Source organism: Zootoca vivipara, chromosome 9, assembly GCF_965207765.1.
Source record: "Zootoca vivipara chromosome 9, rZooViv2.hap1.1, whole genome shotgun sequence".
In the NCBI taxonomy this organism is placed as follows: Eukaryota; Metazoa; Chordata; class Lepidosauria; order Squamata; family Lacertidae; genus Zootoca; species Zootoca vivipara.
The window spans coordinates 11,891,929-11,906,609 of record NC_142592.1 but is presented as its reverse complement, the minus strand read 5'-3'; the positions used below and the strand labels follow the sequence as shown (position 1 = coordinate 11,906,609).

The 14,681-nt window shown below is 42.4% G+C and overlaps 1 protein-coding gene across 1 annotated transcript; it reads right to left on the bottom strand.

Annotated features, from left to right (window-relative positions):
• Positions 1-527: 527 nt before the first annotated feature.
• CRELD2 (CRELD disulfide isomerase 2) lies at positions 528-14,629 on the bottom strand. Its single transcript, XM_035128311.3, has 10 exons — positions 14,380-14,629; positions 12,399-12,481; positions 10,764-10,874; positions 8,887-8,978; positions 7,914-8,090; positions 6,161-6,256; positions 5,193-5,276; positions 3,687-3,782; positions 3,110-3,250; positions 528-1,064 (listed from the first exon to the last, which is right to left on the bottom strand). Exons 1-10 carry the CDS (start codon positions 14,542-14,544, stop codon positions 1,012-1,014), a joined length of 1,098 nt encoding a protein of 365 aa, XP_034984202.1. The 5' UTR covers positions 14,545-14,629; the 3' UTR covers positions 528-1,011.
• Between the last annotated feature and the right edge of the window lie 52 nt (positions 14,630-14,681).

Below are 14,681 nucleotides of genomic sequence, written 5' to 3'. Positions count from 1 at the left end.
GTGTTAGATGACATTGTCCCCATCTTGCATGTGTGATATGGTGACGTAATTGTACTGGCCAATTTGTTTTGAATGTTTCTGGATGATGCCAATAAAGGTCTTGATTGATTGATTGATCTTGCATGTGAGAGTAAAAAAGACTTTTTCTAAAACATCAGAGAAAAAATGTGTGTGTTAGGGGAAGAAATCCCAGGAACAATGATGTGCTCTGTGTTTTGTTTTTCATTGGGGGGGGGATGTAAAGTTTAAAAACCCCAGAGCTTCCCCAAATAAGATTTTTTTTGCAATAAATTATAACTGCGCTCCTTCCAGCTTTTCCCTTTCTTTGGAAAATATCTTAGAGCTCATGATGACATCAACACAGGTGAAGACAAAGAATTACACAAGCATTCAGGTAGGTAGCCATGTTGGTCTGACGCAGCTGATTTCTACAGGAGAATGACTTGAGGCAGAGGTCAATTCCCCTATAAACTAACAATTCCCCCACACCCCTACGCAACAGATGCTAACACGCAAGGCACACAAAATACAAAGCAGTCAAAATAAATCTTTATTGAATGCCGCACTTGACACTCAGCTTTCCTTCGCAAGAGGAGCCTTTTTCATAAAACAGCATCTCCTTTTGCTGGTATTTTTAAAGACAAGTGCGGGTCGTAGAAAATCCACCCAGATCTAAAAGTACTTAAGTTAGTCATTTTCTTTTACACAAGGAGCAATGTTTTGCAGGACTCAGCAATAAGTCGTTCAATTTAACCAAATACACTGGGGGGGGGGGAAAGACATACCTATCTCCAACAATGTCTACTAAGGTAGTTCAATGGCAGTATAAAAAGTGACAATTGTTTATGTTTCACAAAGAAATGCAGTTGAAAGGGCAATCCATCATGAAGTTCCAGAGAGAATCTTACTGGCGACCTGAGGTTATTTAATACCATTTACATCTCAGGTAGCAGCTGTTTGGTCCAATAACTTAAAGGTTTGATACCAATGTCTGTCATCTTGGAATGTAGATCATAACTCCTCATGGGCATCTGACGAAGATACATTTGCGGCCGTCTCCTCTTCTGTCAAAAGAAATGCATCTTTGTTAAAACGAAACCCCTACACAGTTAACATTATTTGTAAGAGGCAGGAACCAGGCAGAGGGCCTTCTCAGTAGTGGCACCTGCCCTGTGGAATGCCCTCCCGTCAGATGTCAAGGAAATAGACAACTATCAGACTATCAGAAGACACCTGAAGGCAGCCCTGTACTGGGAGGTTTTTAATGTGTGTTTTACTGTGGTTTTATAATTTGCTGGAAGCTGCTCAGGGTAGCTGGGGCAACCCTCATCTGGGAGTGTCATGAATAGTATGAATGTTAGGCCCAAAAGAAGATGGAGAATACGGAAGGCATGATATGCTGGCAAGTGAAGCGAGAAACTAGTTTTATCAAAGAGGAATGTATGACTGTGGTGTTGTCTTAGGCTGTTGTTTAAGGAAAGCAAAAAAACCAAAACAGACAAAAACAGGGAAGAACTGGCAATGGTCTAGGAGGGCAGGAGAAAAGCGGTGGAGACAGCCCTTCTCCAGACAACCCATGGACGGCAATGGGAAAGGCGGCTATAAAAAGGACCCCTTTGCATACCCCCAGTGTGCCGGGACTAGCGCTACAGCTCGACACCCACAGCTCTTGTGTGAGGCATGATCAACCTACGTGAAGGGCCTTGTGAGTATGGATGAATGAATGTGTGAGTGTTTGAACCTCTTGGTACCAATGTATTAATGTATACTTGACTATATGAAATAAATGTTACATGAAAGGTGTAAACCCAGATCTGGTCTCCAACGTGTCTTATTGAAAGTCCTATAGCATATGGGATATCACTTGTATCTCCAGATTCAAAAGAACCAAGTTACCACGGTTTGGTGACAGGAACTCCCACTCAAGTTCACAGGGTACCACTCCAGAAGGTCTCTGACAACTGGGGAGGGGGGCTTCTGCTGAAAGGGGGAGCTGAAAAGATTCTCTGCGCAGGTAAGAAACACATCATGCACACTCCCTAAACCTGGCCCATTCTTCTTTTTAAAAAGAAGGCAACCAAATTTCCTTGGTTTTTTAAGCAGCACCAAGAATTTGACCCTGCTGAGAATCTACAAGGGGCTTGCCATTCAATTTGACAATGTTTTGGACTATGAAGACAAACCATTAATGGCTTTTCAAATCAGATGTAAAGAAAGGAAGTGTATGGTGAGCGTTTTGTTAGCCCCCAAATGGAAAATGAATGAGGTCCTAACCAAAAAGAATGGCAACTAAAATGGATGGGATATGCGCAGCTTGCAGATTTAACATACAGAATAAGAGAGCAAGAACATACTGTATGTTTAAAGTAGGTTGGAAAATGTTTATTGAATACATGGGTGAAAATTGTATACTGTTTAGGGAAGCTTTTGATGTTTTGTCGTGTTGGGAGCCGCCCAGATGGGCGGGGTATAAATAATAAATTATTATTTTTACTACTACTTTTGAAAATGTTGGCAGCATTAAGATATATTCAACAGTGTAAATAAATTTTGATGGATGTAAAAATGGAATACTGAATGATTTTAGTTTAAGCAAAATATGCAGGGATTTATGATATGTAAAATGAACCATGGAAAGAGAAGAAGGGAAGTCACTGATATTTTAAGGTGGTTTAAACGAGTATTCTAAAATGTGAAACAGAAAAACTTAATTAAAAAATTATACAAAAAAGAAGTGTATGTGGAGGTGTTATTTGCTATATATTTTTTTATCCTAATTCCTTCAAGGAGCTCAGGGAAGTGTGCATGATGCAACACCCATGAAGGTGGTTGGATTAACTGGTCCAAGGTCACTCAGTGAGATTCATGGCTGGGTGAAGACCTAGAAGTTAGCCTTTCCAATCCTAGTCCACAACATCACACTGGACCAATGATGCAAAATGTGCTTAAGAATCAAAAAGAGAAAGGATAGATCTGTCTGGGGAACGGTGATTGAGAATGCAAGGGAGGCTGAGACGCATATGCAGCAGCAGTTGTGCAATTAACACTGGATTTGCTACATTCCCCTACCAACAGCCCGCAAAACCCTCGGTAACAAACAGCCACTGACCTCCTTTTACTGTTGCAACGCAAGAGCCATCTTCATCTTGAAAACCCTCGGAACAGACACATTTGTAACCCCCTGCAGTATTAACGCAGTCTTCATTTTCTCTTACACACACCTTTTCGGACGAGGTACATTCATCTACATCTATTTAAAAAAGGGAAAGAGTATTACAAAAAGTTTAATGTGGATGAAAACGTTCTAATACAAATGTTCTGTTTCTTTTACTTTATTTGCTCACACATACGAGCAGCGACAAAGATTACGCAGAATATAAACTGAAGCAATTTCTACACCGATAATCATTGAACCGTAGCCAGCTGTTGTTTATTGGTATCAATAAACACACATACAAACACAAAGAAATGAGAGTATTTGTGTTTTGCAGGCCTAGTTTGAATTGCAGGAATTAAAAATTCAAGCATATAGAATCTGCTTAAAATGACTTATGAAATTCTCCTCCCCGGAAATCAGGAACACATTCTTGCCTTTTTGGTGGCAGTTAAATACTTTTTTTTTTGTTCTCCCGGGCTTTTAGAATTGTGTCTTGACTCTGAGTTTCATACAAAAGTAGAAATCTAACCTGTGCATTTTTCATCTTTCATTTCATAGCCAGGTACGCAGCTTTTACATTTGCTGGGCCCTTCTCCTGTGCATCCCAAGCAGCCCCGATCGCATGCTGAAACATAAAACGGAACGTCTTTAAATCGCTGTAAACTAAGGTGAAAACTTGCTTAGAGAACAAGTTGAAGCTAATTTTTGTCGGACCCACCTACTGTGTTTAACCTACACACTGTGCTGCTTTTCATATGGAATCCTTTAACTTACTATTATAAGTTTATAAACCCTTTTAAGCTTGTTTTGAATGCTATGAATATATTGTTGCAAAGGGATGTGAAGGACAGTAAGAAATCTAACCAATAAACAACAAATACCTATGTACAAATTAGGCAACCTTTCAGCTTTCTGTTAATACTGCTAGCCAACTCAAAATATATGAATGACATTACAAAAACTTTTCTGCTAATTTTCCAAGATGACTGTCGTCAATGGAAAAATTGCCACAAATAAACTAGTATATTTAACTCCTTGCTTCCCTTTTCAGATCTCATTATCTTCTATCTTGCCCTGTTCATACCATTATCCCCTATTTCGTTGCCTTTTCCTTTCTCTCAAAACTATTTACTATGGATTGCTTCCTAGTTGCATTCTTTCCCTTTCCCTGGTGATGCCAATATCTATGAAGACACATTCTGACCGCTCTGGAGGTGGGTCAAGGGAATCCCCAGAGCAGCACGCGGCAAGAAGAGAGGGGAAATTGTTCTGTCTGGCAAGTGGAAATGTGCATCAAATTCTACCTGCAGAAAATAAATGTGCGAAGTGTTGCTACACAATTACTTTACTAGGGTTCCTGCAACTTCAGGGACACCTCTCGGAGCCACAGAATCACAGCATAGTGTATCCATGTAGCTCACGTATTATATTTCTCCGTGCAGTTTTCTACTTGGGGACAAATACTAAGATTCACAATTTTGGGTGGCGGTGGGAAAGCCAAAGCAAGCATCCCATTTGAGATGCACCAAACCCAGAAAGTATATATTGTACATCTGTTTATGCCAAAGGAAGTGAAACAAGCTCTCTATCTCCACATGTGAAATTAAACATAAAGATCTATCAATGAACCTATCCATTCTTAAGGAAATCAGCCCTGAGTGCTCACTGGAAGCACAGATCCTGAAGCTGTGGCTCCAATACTTTGGCCACCTCATGAGAAGACTCGACCCCCTGGAAAAGACCCTGATGCTGGGAAAGATTGAGGGTACAAGGAGAAGGGGACAACAGATGATGAGATGGTTGGACAGTGTTCTCGAAGCTACCAACATGAGTCTGACCAAACTGCAAGAGGCAGTGGAAGACAGGAGTGCCTGGCGTGCTCTGGTCCATGGGGTCACGAAGAGTCGGACACAACTAAATGACAACAACATCTATCAATGGTTTTCACACAACAAATCTGACATTTGTTTCAGCTCTTATATACTCAAGCCTACTACAAGTTAAGGTTAAATATATAGATATATGGAAAGGAAACCTTTGCAGGAGAAAGAGCCCTCTGTGTTTAAGCAGAATTTGTCCGTACTGCATGGAGACTCCTCTACGGCACATTCATCCACATCTGCAAAGGTGAACATAAATTTGGAAATTAAAAAAATTCCTTCAGTAGCACCTTAAAGACCAACTAAGTTTTTATTTTGGTATGAGCTTTCGTGTGCATGCACACTTCTTCAGATACACTTGAAACAGAAGTCAGTCCCTTATGTAAATTTGGAAAGTTAGTATTGCCATATGAACAGAATGTTTCAAAAGGGGGGGGGGATGTCTGGTTTCAAAGAGATCTGTTCGTGAACAGAAAGCACTTATTATGCATATAAGGGGAGGGCTGTTGATTCTTCTTTCCCACTTCAGCCTCATCAAATTGTTTGGAGACCATGATTTGCACAGGCTAGAAAGGAATGCAAGAAATCAGAGGATGAATAAGAGGAAAACCACGAGCTTCTTACCCTTGCACGTGACCTATTCCGACCCCTACAATGGCACAAAGACGAGTATCTACATGTGTGTGATTATAAACATGTTATATATTATATATTAGGCCTTAAAAGTAAAGGTAAAGGGACCCCTGGCCGTTAGGCCCAGTCGCTCCCTCTGGGGTTGCGGCACTCATCTCGCTTTACTGGCCGAGGGAGCCGGTGTACAGCTTCCAGGTCATGTGGCCAGCATGACTAAGCCGCTTCTGGCAAACCAGAGCAGCGCACGGAAACGCCGTTTACCTTCCCGTCAGAGCAGTACCTATTTATCTACTTGAACTTTGATGTGCTTTCAAACTGCTAGGTTGGCAGGAGCAGGGACCGAGCAACAGGAGCTCACCCCGTCGCGGGGATTTGAACCGCTGACCCTCTGATCGGCAAGCCCTAAGCTATGTGGTTTTGACCACAGCACCACCCGTGTCCCGTCTTCTCTAAACTGAACGCTTTGTTTTCTATTGAATGTCTTACTAACCTACACAGGCGTCTTCATTTCTGGTCCAACCTTCTTTACATTCGTTACAGTCTGTGTTTGTTGCTCCAATGCACGTTTTACATGAATCATGACAAGCTGTGAAGACAGAGAAAGACTCAAGACTTCATTTCAGATTCTGGCAAGCACATTTAAAACTGAATCTAGGTTTATGTTATATAATTAAACTGATTCTAGGGTTACTTCAGAGGCGTCGATAATGCAAATAATTGCATGTGAATTGGCTCATGAAATGTTTGCACATCCTGGCATGTTATTTAATTAACACGGTAAAATAAGTAAGAATGTTACGAAGTTACATAAAGCACTACCTTATAAAAGCAGTGGAACAAGTAGTGAGTGTGCAAACTGAAAAAGGCTATCAGGTTATCACCCAAATAATGACTCCACTGTTTTTGGGTTCTGATCAACAAGACACGCAGGACGGGTTTCTTTTTCCACTTTAGCAAAACAGGTTGGCTTTGACAGAACAAAGTGAGATTAAGGCTACAATCCTATTCTCACTTACTTGAATTCAACAAGGCTTACTTCTGAGTAGACAAGTATAGGACTGTGCTTGTTCTTTTTATGAATTTATTTATTTGGTTTTTCAAATTAAAATTTTACAATCACTAACATACAACATAAAGGCAAGATTCCAAGGAATCTCCTGGACTTCCCTCCTTCCCTTTGTGGGTCCTATTCTTAATCATTTCCTCAAACCTCTTTTATAATAATCCAAATCTCCATTACAGTAGAACCTCTATTTACATCCCGCTCTACTTAGGCCCATTCAAAGTCGTGACCACAGCAAACCCGGAAGTAAACACCGGATTTGCTGCAATTCATGCACACGCAGAAGCAGCTGCTGCCATCTGCACATGCGCAGAAGTGGGCTGCCACCGCCGAATGCGGCTGCACAGAAGCGGGCCACCGCCGAATGCGCCTGTGCACAACCGCGCTTCTACCAGCGACCCGTTTCACCATAAGGACGGGCCTCTGGGACGGATTGTGGTCGTGAGTAGCGGTTCCCCTGTATTTCCAAAATCCACCACTAAACTACAAGTGTTATTCCAATCCCGCTAATGATTTTAGCTGTTTATAAATTTTCCCCATTCCTTATTAAAATTTTGGCCTTCCTGATTTCTGATTCTTCTGATTGTTCTTGTCACTTTGGCCTAGTCCATTGACTTGATCTGCCATTCCTCTCTACTAGGGATCTTATCTTCTTTCTATGGATTGTGCATGTTCTAGCTAATTTGGGGTGCGGATCGGGAGCAGTCAGTGAGGAGAGAGGTGGTGCCACTTACTGGGAGAGGGTTGAGATGGTGATGTGAAGACACATCAGTGGGAGAGAGCTAGACTAACAGTTGTGCCTGGCTAGCAACAACCTCCCTTGCCAGCTTGCCCTTCCTTCTGCTAGTAAGCAGCAGTGGCTCCAGCAGCATGGCACTGACCCTCCTCACGGACCACTCCTGGATTGAAATATAGAAAGTTCAGAAATATTTAGCGACAATTTAACCGTAAAAAGCACTGCCTGAAATCTTGCAAGCAATTGGGCATGCCCACGGTTCCATGTTATGTCTAACGGGACTTCTGACTTTTCTTTTCCCATTCCAGCTCAAAAACAGCTTCTCGCACAACAAAGCAAAATGTTCCTGGAGAAACTCCAGTCCAAAGTCCCCTTTGTTGTGTGGAAGGAATTACGGTTCTCCGGACTGTAATAAAGGCTTTAAATGTAAGCATGTATGCATACCTGTACAAACAGAATGTGTGTCGTTTCTATGAGAGTTGTAGTAGCCGTCAGAGCAGTCCAAACAAAATTCTCCTTGGTATTCCCTTTTACAGCGGCAGGATCCATCGCCACCTCGGGTGCCGTCTCCAGCACAGTTGCCATTTCCATGGCAAGGTCTTTCTGATCCCCCACGGCAAGCTTAAATATATTAACACAAAAACAGGAAGTTTAACAATTTCACGTAAACGAAGCCAAACCGTATTTTCTCCCCACTGCCACTTCTCTCGCTGCAGCCGCTCGATCAACATTCACAAGCCTCTTCGCAAAAAGCTTTTCCCTTTGCTTCTAACTAAAGCTGTGCTGAAAATATTCTGTCCCTATTTTTGAAGGCCCCCCGTTGCAGGTTGCCTCCCCCCACAAAAAATGGGTGGTGAGCTGCTTAGGAGGAGCACCACCACAGCAACCAGAAGAAGAAGAAAAAGAAGAAGAGGAGGAATCTAAAAGGGCAGAGGGGATGAAAAGCTTCTGCAGCTAACACTACTGCAGTGAGCCCTCTGTGGCCTGAACATGTTGTGAATTTTCTTCCACCCCCTCCCAAAATGCCTTGCTTTTTTTGCCTCTCCAAACCCCTCTGAACGGTGCCAAACTTTCTGCGGATCTTTCAGCTTAGCTCAACTTTTTCAATGAACTGTGCCCTGATGCAGAGACGCCCCTAGCAATAACAGCCTATGCCACAATATAACTTGTTGGTTATATTGCCACATTCTCTATGAACCGTCTTGGTACTGACCCAACAAAGGCCCCAAGCTGACCAGCAGCTGATCTCCTGTGTTTCAGGCAGGGAGCGTCTCCCAGCCTTACCTGGAGATGCCAGCTACTGAACCTGAGACCTTCTATTGTATACTAATCAATGATAGTAAAAGGCTAGAAATAAATTAAAGCTTCTGTGTATGATTAAAGATACTCCAGTATTTTATTATTGTTGTTTAATTACCAACACAGTCTGGACCATGTGTTCCAGCAGGACAGCAAACTTCTATTGTTTCTATACAAAGCCACTTAAACAAATCAGGAGACTTCTTCTTCCTGTAAATACAAACAAACACAAAGGAAATGTATTTCTTGAACAAAAGGTAAGAGTTCTGTTCACATCCGATTGTATGAGTCAAACATTATTATCATTAGCCTGAACTGACTGAAATCAAAGTTCTAGAGAATGCCAATTACAACTGTCATGGAGAGTTTTGATGGGGAAGCAGGTACAATTTGCATAGCCAGCGATATTAGATTGTCCATTATGACTGATCTGGTACTTTTTCACCTTGTAGCATCTTTCATGATAAGAAACTTGGCTCCCAGGTTTATAGTGGAGGTCGAGAGACCACCAACTGGTGTCATAATAGAAATACAAGAGGTTTTCCCTGCTCCTCTTGGTGTTTAAAACCGGCCTGCCCAGGGTGGAGAGGGCAACTAAGGGTGTCTGCAAAAACACAAAAAAACCAGACAGACACCTTTTAAGACAGAGGTACCTAACCATTGGGTTGGCCAGTACAGAATTGCACATCCAACACACATAAACATACATGGTCCACACGTATCTAGACAGGTAGGACACACTACAGGTAGGAAAACACTCAGCCAGAGAGCAGACCTCCTCATTCCCGTTATGGGGAGAAAAGCCCTTCTAAAACTGAGCCCTGTTCTCTGCAGGAGAAGTGGCACTTTTCAAGATAAGAGGCGGCACTGGATTTCGGAAGAGTGTGGTGAAAATGGTTTCATGGGCTGGGGTCAGCCTGCAGCTTTATCGCCTCAACCTTCAGCATTTGCAGCCTTAAATTTGATATATCTGCTGCCCAACAGTCCACTGTGCCAAGCAAACACATCTTCAAATAGAAACAAAAGATCTGTGATGGAAGGAGAGAGCTAAAAGTGGCAGCCTGCTTTGGTCAGCTTTGTCTCACTTACCTCCAATACACTACACGTCTTGCCTGAGCCGCCAAAGGCTCCCAGATGCTATGTTAAGCTCACCACTATTGCAAACATTCCTACGGTGGTATTCCTATGTAACACTGGGCATTTTGCCAATGCGAACAGTCATCTTTACCCCCAGGGTGCAGTTTGGCTGGGGCAGAAGGGCTCAGGATGCAGCATCCACTTTGTATGCAGAAATTCCCAGGTTCAAGCTCTGGCATCTCAAGAGAGGGCTAGGAATATCCCCTGACTTAAATCCTGTAGATCTGCTGCTGGCCAGTGTAGATCAAGGGTGTGGAAACCTTTTTGGCTTCGTGGGCCAAATCCTCATCACTGAGCGAAATTTCTCGGCCCAGTATACCTGAAGGAGCGTCTCCACCCCCATCGTTCAACCTGGACACTGAGGTCCAGCTCCTTCTGGCGGTTCCCTCCCTGCGAGAAGTTAGGTTACAAGGAACCAGGCAGAGGGCCTTTTTGATGGTGGCGCTCGCCCTGTGGAAAGCCCTCCCATCAGATGTCAAGGAAATAAACAACTATCTGAGTTTTAGAAGACATCTGAAGGCAGCCCTGTTTAGGAAAGTTTTTAATGTTTTATGTTCTATTGTGCTTTTAATTTTGTTGGGAGCCACCCAGCCAGATGGGCAGGGTATAAATAATAATAATAATAATAATAATAATAATAATAATAATAATATACAGTAGTGCATCTGGTAAAATTAGTAGTTACCAAGCTAACAATATATGAGAAGCTGGTTTTATCAAGTCACAAGTTGAAAATTTGTGAATAATGCATTTAACATTGTTTTCCAGGAAGTTTATATCAAGTCTTTAATTTACACCTCTCTTGAATCCAATACTGAACACAACACAACAAAAAGTATTGCCTTGTTTCTTTCTTACCATTTGAACCACCATGTTTCTATATGTTCTTCATGCTCTTCTACCATGTTGTTGCATTCAAAGTTACTACTGTCACAGAGGTTCTCTATTATTTCCACAAGACGAATTTCACTGCATGGGGGGAAAAAGACCCAAGACAAATCAGTTTATTTTGCTGAGTTCTAATTTGGCACTAACTTTACAAATGAGAACACATTTCTATTTAAAAAAAGGGTCAAGAATATTAGACTCACTATTCGTTTCTGTTATTCCATAAACTGTAAGCATTCCAAAATTAAAGCCCAACTTTTGCTCAGGGTAGAAGTGATACATTTAAGAAAAGTTGTCTTAGATGATACCTTATTGATGCAGATCAGCAAAGCAATCCGTTACTACTCAGACTCAAACTATCTGATTTTTAGAAGACATCTGAAGGCAGCCCTGTTTAGGGAAGTTTTTAATGTTTGATCTTTTATTGCTATTTATTTATTTATTTATTATTATTATTAATATTCTGTTGGGAGCTGCCCAGAGTAGCTGGGAAAGCCTAGCCAGATGGGCAACATATAAATAACAAATTATTATTATTATTATTAATCTGAAGCATTTTTGTGTGCAGCATATGCAATCAACAGGAAGCTCAAAATACACCCAGCAAGGTCAAGAGCAAAGAAAGCTGTGCCTTTACAGCTTTAATTATAGAATACTTAATCATGAAATATACTTAGCAAATGCCAAAGGGATAGATAAGCATTCATATCAGAGCATGTGTTGAAAGAGAATCTGGGACTACGCAAGAGAAGAGTAAGAACTTTAAAAGGCCCATGTTTCCCATTCTTTTCCTGCCAACTATATCCCCTCTGGCCTGGATCAGACTCTTCGAAGCAACTCGTATTTCTCCTGCAAAGAAACTGTGCTTGGGGCTCACAGCAGGGTTGCAGAACCTGTGGTCCACTGGATGTTGTTGGGCTGTAACTCTGTTCATACCCATCCTGGCTAGGACTTTGGGGAGTCTGGAGGGTCACAAGTGTACCACCTCTGCTATAAAGGTTCCTTTCTTTCCTTCGTCCCTGCCTTAAAGTTGGTCCACAGAACTGCCACTACACTGAACCATTGCCCTTGAACAACAGTCGAAGCAATCTAAGCTGTCTTCCAGAAATTCAGTGGATTTGTGTCACAGCAGGACTGTTCTCTACATTTGTTGGGTTGATGTTAGTTAAATGTTTAGTTGGGGTTGGTGGTTATTTAAATTTGGGTATAACTGTAAACTGTTTATTATTGTTATTGTTGGTTTCTATTTATTTATTTGTTTGTTTGTTGCTTGTATAGGATATTTTGTTTTAACGTTTCATGCTTTGTTGTGTTCTTATATATGTCGTAAGTCGTCCAGAGTGGCTGGGGAAACCCAGCAAGATGGATGGGGTATAATTTTTTTTAAAAGCTCACTTCAAAACAATGTTCTGCAAAACTAAGATTATAGAGCTTGACTAAAGTATTAAATGTGTCACAATATGACATTCTTACAATATCAGCATGCTAACTTTGCTCTCAGAAAAATGTCCCCTGCTGACATAGACTATTTCATCCAGTCCTGTTATTTTACAAGCTGCAGACAAGGATATGACCTCATTGAAAAGAAAGATACACATACCATACCTGGACTCATACTTTGACAGAGTCTTTTCTTCCCAAGCTGTATTGCCACCTCCAAAGTTCTTTTTTGCAGTGTCAGTTAGACCCTGAAAAACAGAGTATTTTGAGACAATCTCATTTTCTAGAGCAATTGCAAAACCAGACAGACTTTGGATTAGTATGTGATCACCATAACGGAGTTTTTAAAGACTAAACATACCACCTAAAACTCTCTGAGACAAGTAGATTCCTTCAAAACTGGCTGCCCTTAAGAAGCCGCACACAGTGGGCAGTACAGTGGGTGGCTGATAAGATACTCTTTTCTGAAACCCCAGGGCGCTGCCAGACAGTATAGACAATACTAAGCTAGATAAACCAATGGTCTGGATCATTATAAGGCAGCATCCTATGACTTTTTTATTGGTGTTTTAGAACCAGTAATAAATGATGATGATGATGTTATTATTTATACCCCCATGCTATGATATGGTAGGCAATGCTGAAAACGTGAAGGGCAGTTGAAATGATCCAGGGGGGTGGAGGAAATATCTCTTCGAGGAAAGGTGGAAGCAATGTGGGACCTTCTTAATTTGGGGAAAAGGTGAGATCAGGGGAGATTTTTATTAAGTGTGTTCTTCACGAGGACGGAACAACTAGAGTCTTCCTCCCCACCCCTACATAAAGACACAATGCCACGGAAAGAGAAGAAGGGAAGTCACTGGCTTTTTAAAAGTTTGTAAAAATGCTTACTTGAAATTGTAAAATTGTAATTGTTTAGGGAAGTTTTTAATGTTTGAAGTCGTGTTGTCGTCGTCGTCATCCCCCCCCCCCCGTTTTAATGTTCGATTGAAAGCTGTCCAGAGTGGCTGGGGAAACCCAGCCACATAGGTGGGTTAGAAATAATAAATTATTTTATCATGATTATAAAAAACAGTTATGATTAAAATAAAATAAAACGTCAAGGTAGGGAGATGGGGGAAGAGAAAGGGGAAGAGAGAAAGGGGAAGAGAATGCACGCCAAAAATGCGGGGCGGACCTTCACCTGTCACAATTGAATCCGTATTAAGATGTAGGGCAGGCATAGGCAACCTTCGGCCCTTCAGATGTTTTGGCAAGAGCACCTCTCAAATGTTGCACACTGAGGAAGCATATCACAGAATAACTAAGAAACTGCAAGGATGCATAGTTGGACCATATAAATCCACCATCAATGCTCTACTGTTGTGTCAATTGCATGTTGCAGAATATACTAGCTAAAGATGCCCAAAGTCGCCAGGCATCTCCAAACTCGGCCCTCCAGATGTTTTGGGACTACAACTCCCATCATCCCTAGCTAACAGGAGCAGTGGTCAGGGATGATGGGAATTGTAGTCCAAAACATCTGGAGGGCCAAAGGTTACCTATGCCTGATGTAGGGGGTCAGGGCCGGATTTAGGCTTGATGAGGCCCTAAGCTACTGAAGGCAATGGGGCCCTTTATATGCCCAACTGTCCTTCGTCAACAACAAACTGTCGCTGTTTTTTGTGTTGAATATATGCTAGATCAGGCATCCCCAAACTTCGGCCCTCCAGATGTTTTGGACTACAATTCCCATCTTCCCTGAACATTGGTCCTGCTAGGACCTAATAGGTATCTAAAGCCATTTGCACATAACAAAATATGTATTTTATCAAAGTAATTGTTGAACTGAAATACAATTAAGAAGTATATTAACAGTGAAATAACTATTAAGCTCTAACTTAAAATGATTGGGGGCCCGTTACTTACAGCATAGGAGCCTACACAACACAAAAACACTGTTGCTGTATGTTGGCTTTATTTTATTTGCTTTTTTAATCTTATACCTGTATTTTGGAAATGTACATCCAGTTTGTTTTTTTTCCTTTAATTTTTTCTGGGGCTCCCAAGAGAGTGGGGCCCTAAGCTATAGCTTGTCTAGCTTATGTCAATCCGGCGGTGTTAAAGGGGGGAAAGGATGAGTCTGAGGAGCCGCGGCATCCCTCACCTGGCTGAAGCGGTCCGTTATTCCGCGGCAGGTGTCGCAGGCCTGGCGGACCCGGTGCTCCTTCTCCGCCGTTGCCGTGAGGGCGAGGAAGAGGAAGGCCCCGAGGGCGTCGCTGAGCCACCTCGGCGGAGCTCCGCGCGCCTTTCCCGACGGAAGGCGCCTCATAGCCGCCCGCGAGCCTTTCCCTTTCCCCCTCGCCCGCGCCCGCGGGACTCGCGCGTCTTACCGGGGGCAGCCGGCATCCCGAGCCTCGGGCCCGGCCAATCCCGACGCGCGCGCCGACGTGCCCTCTCGCCCGGCGA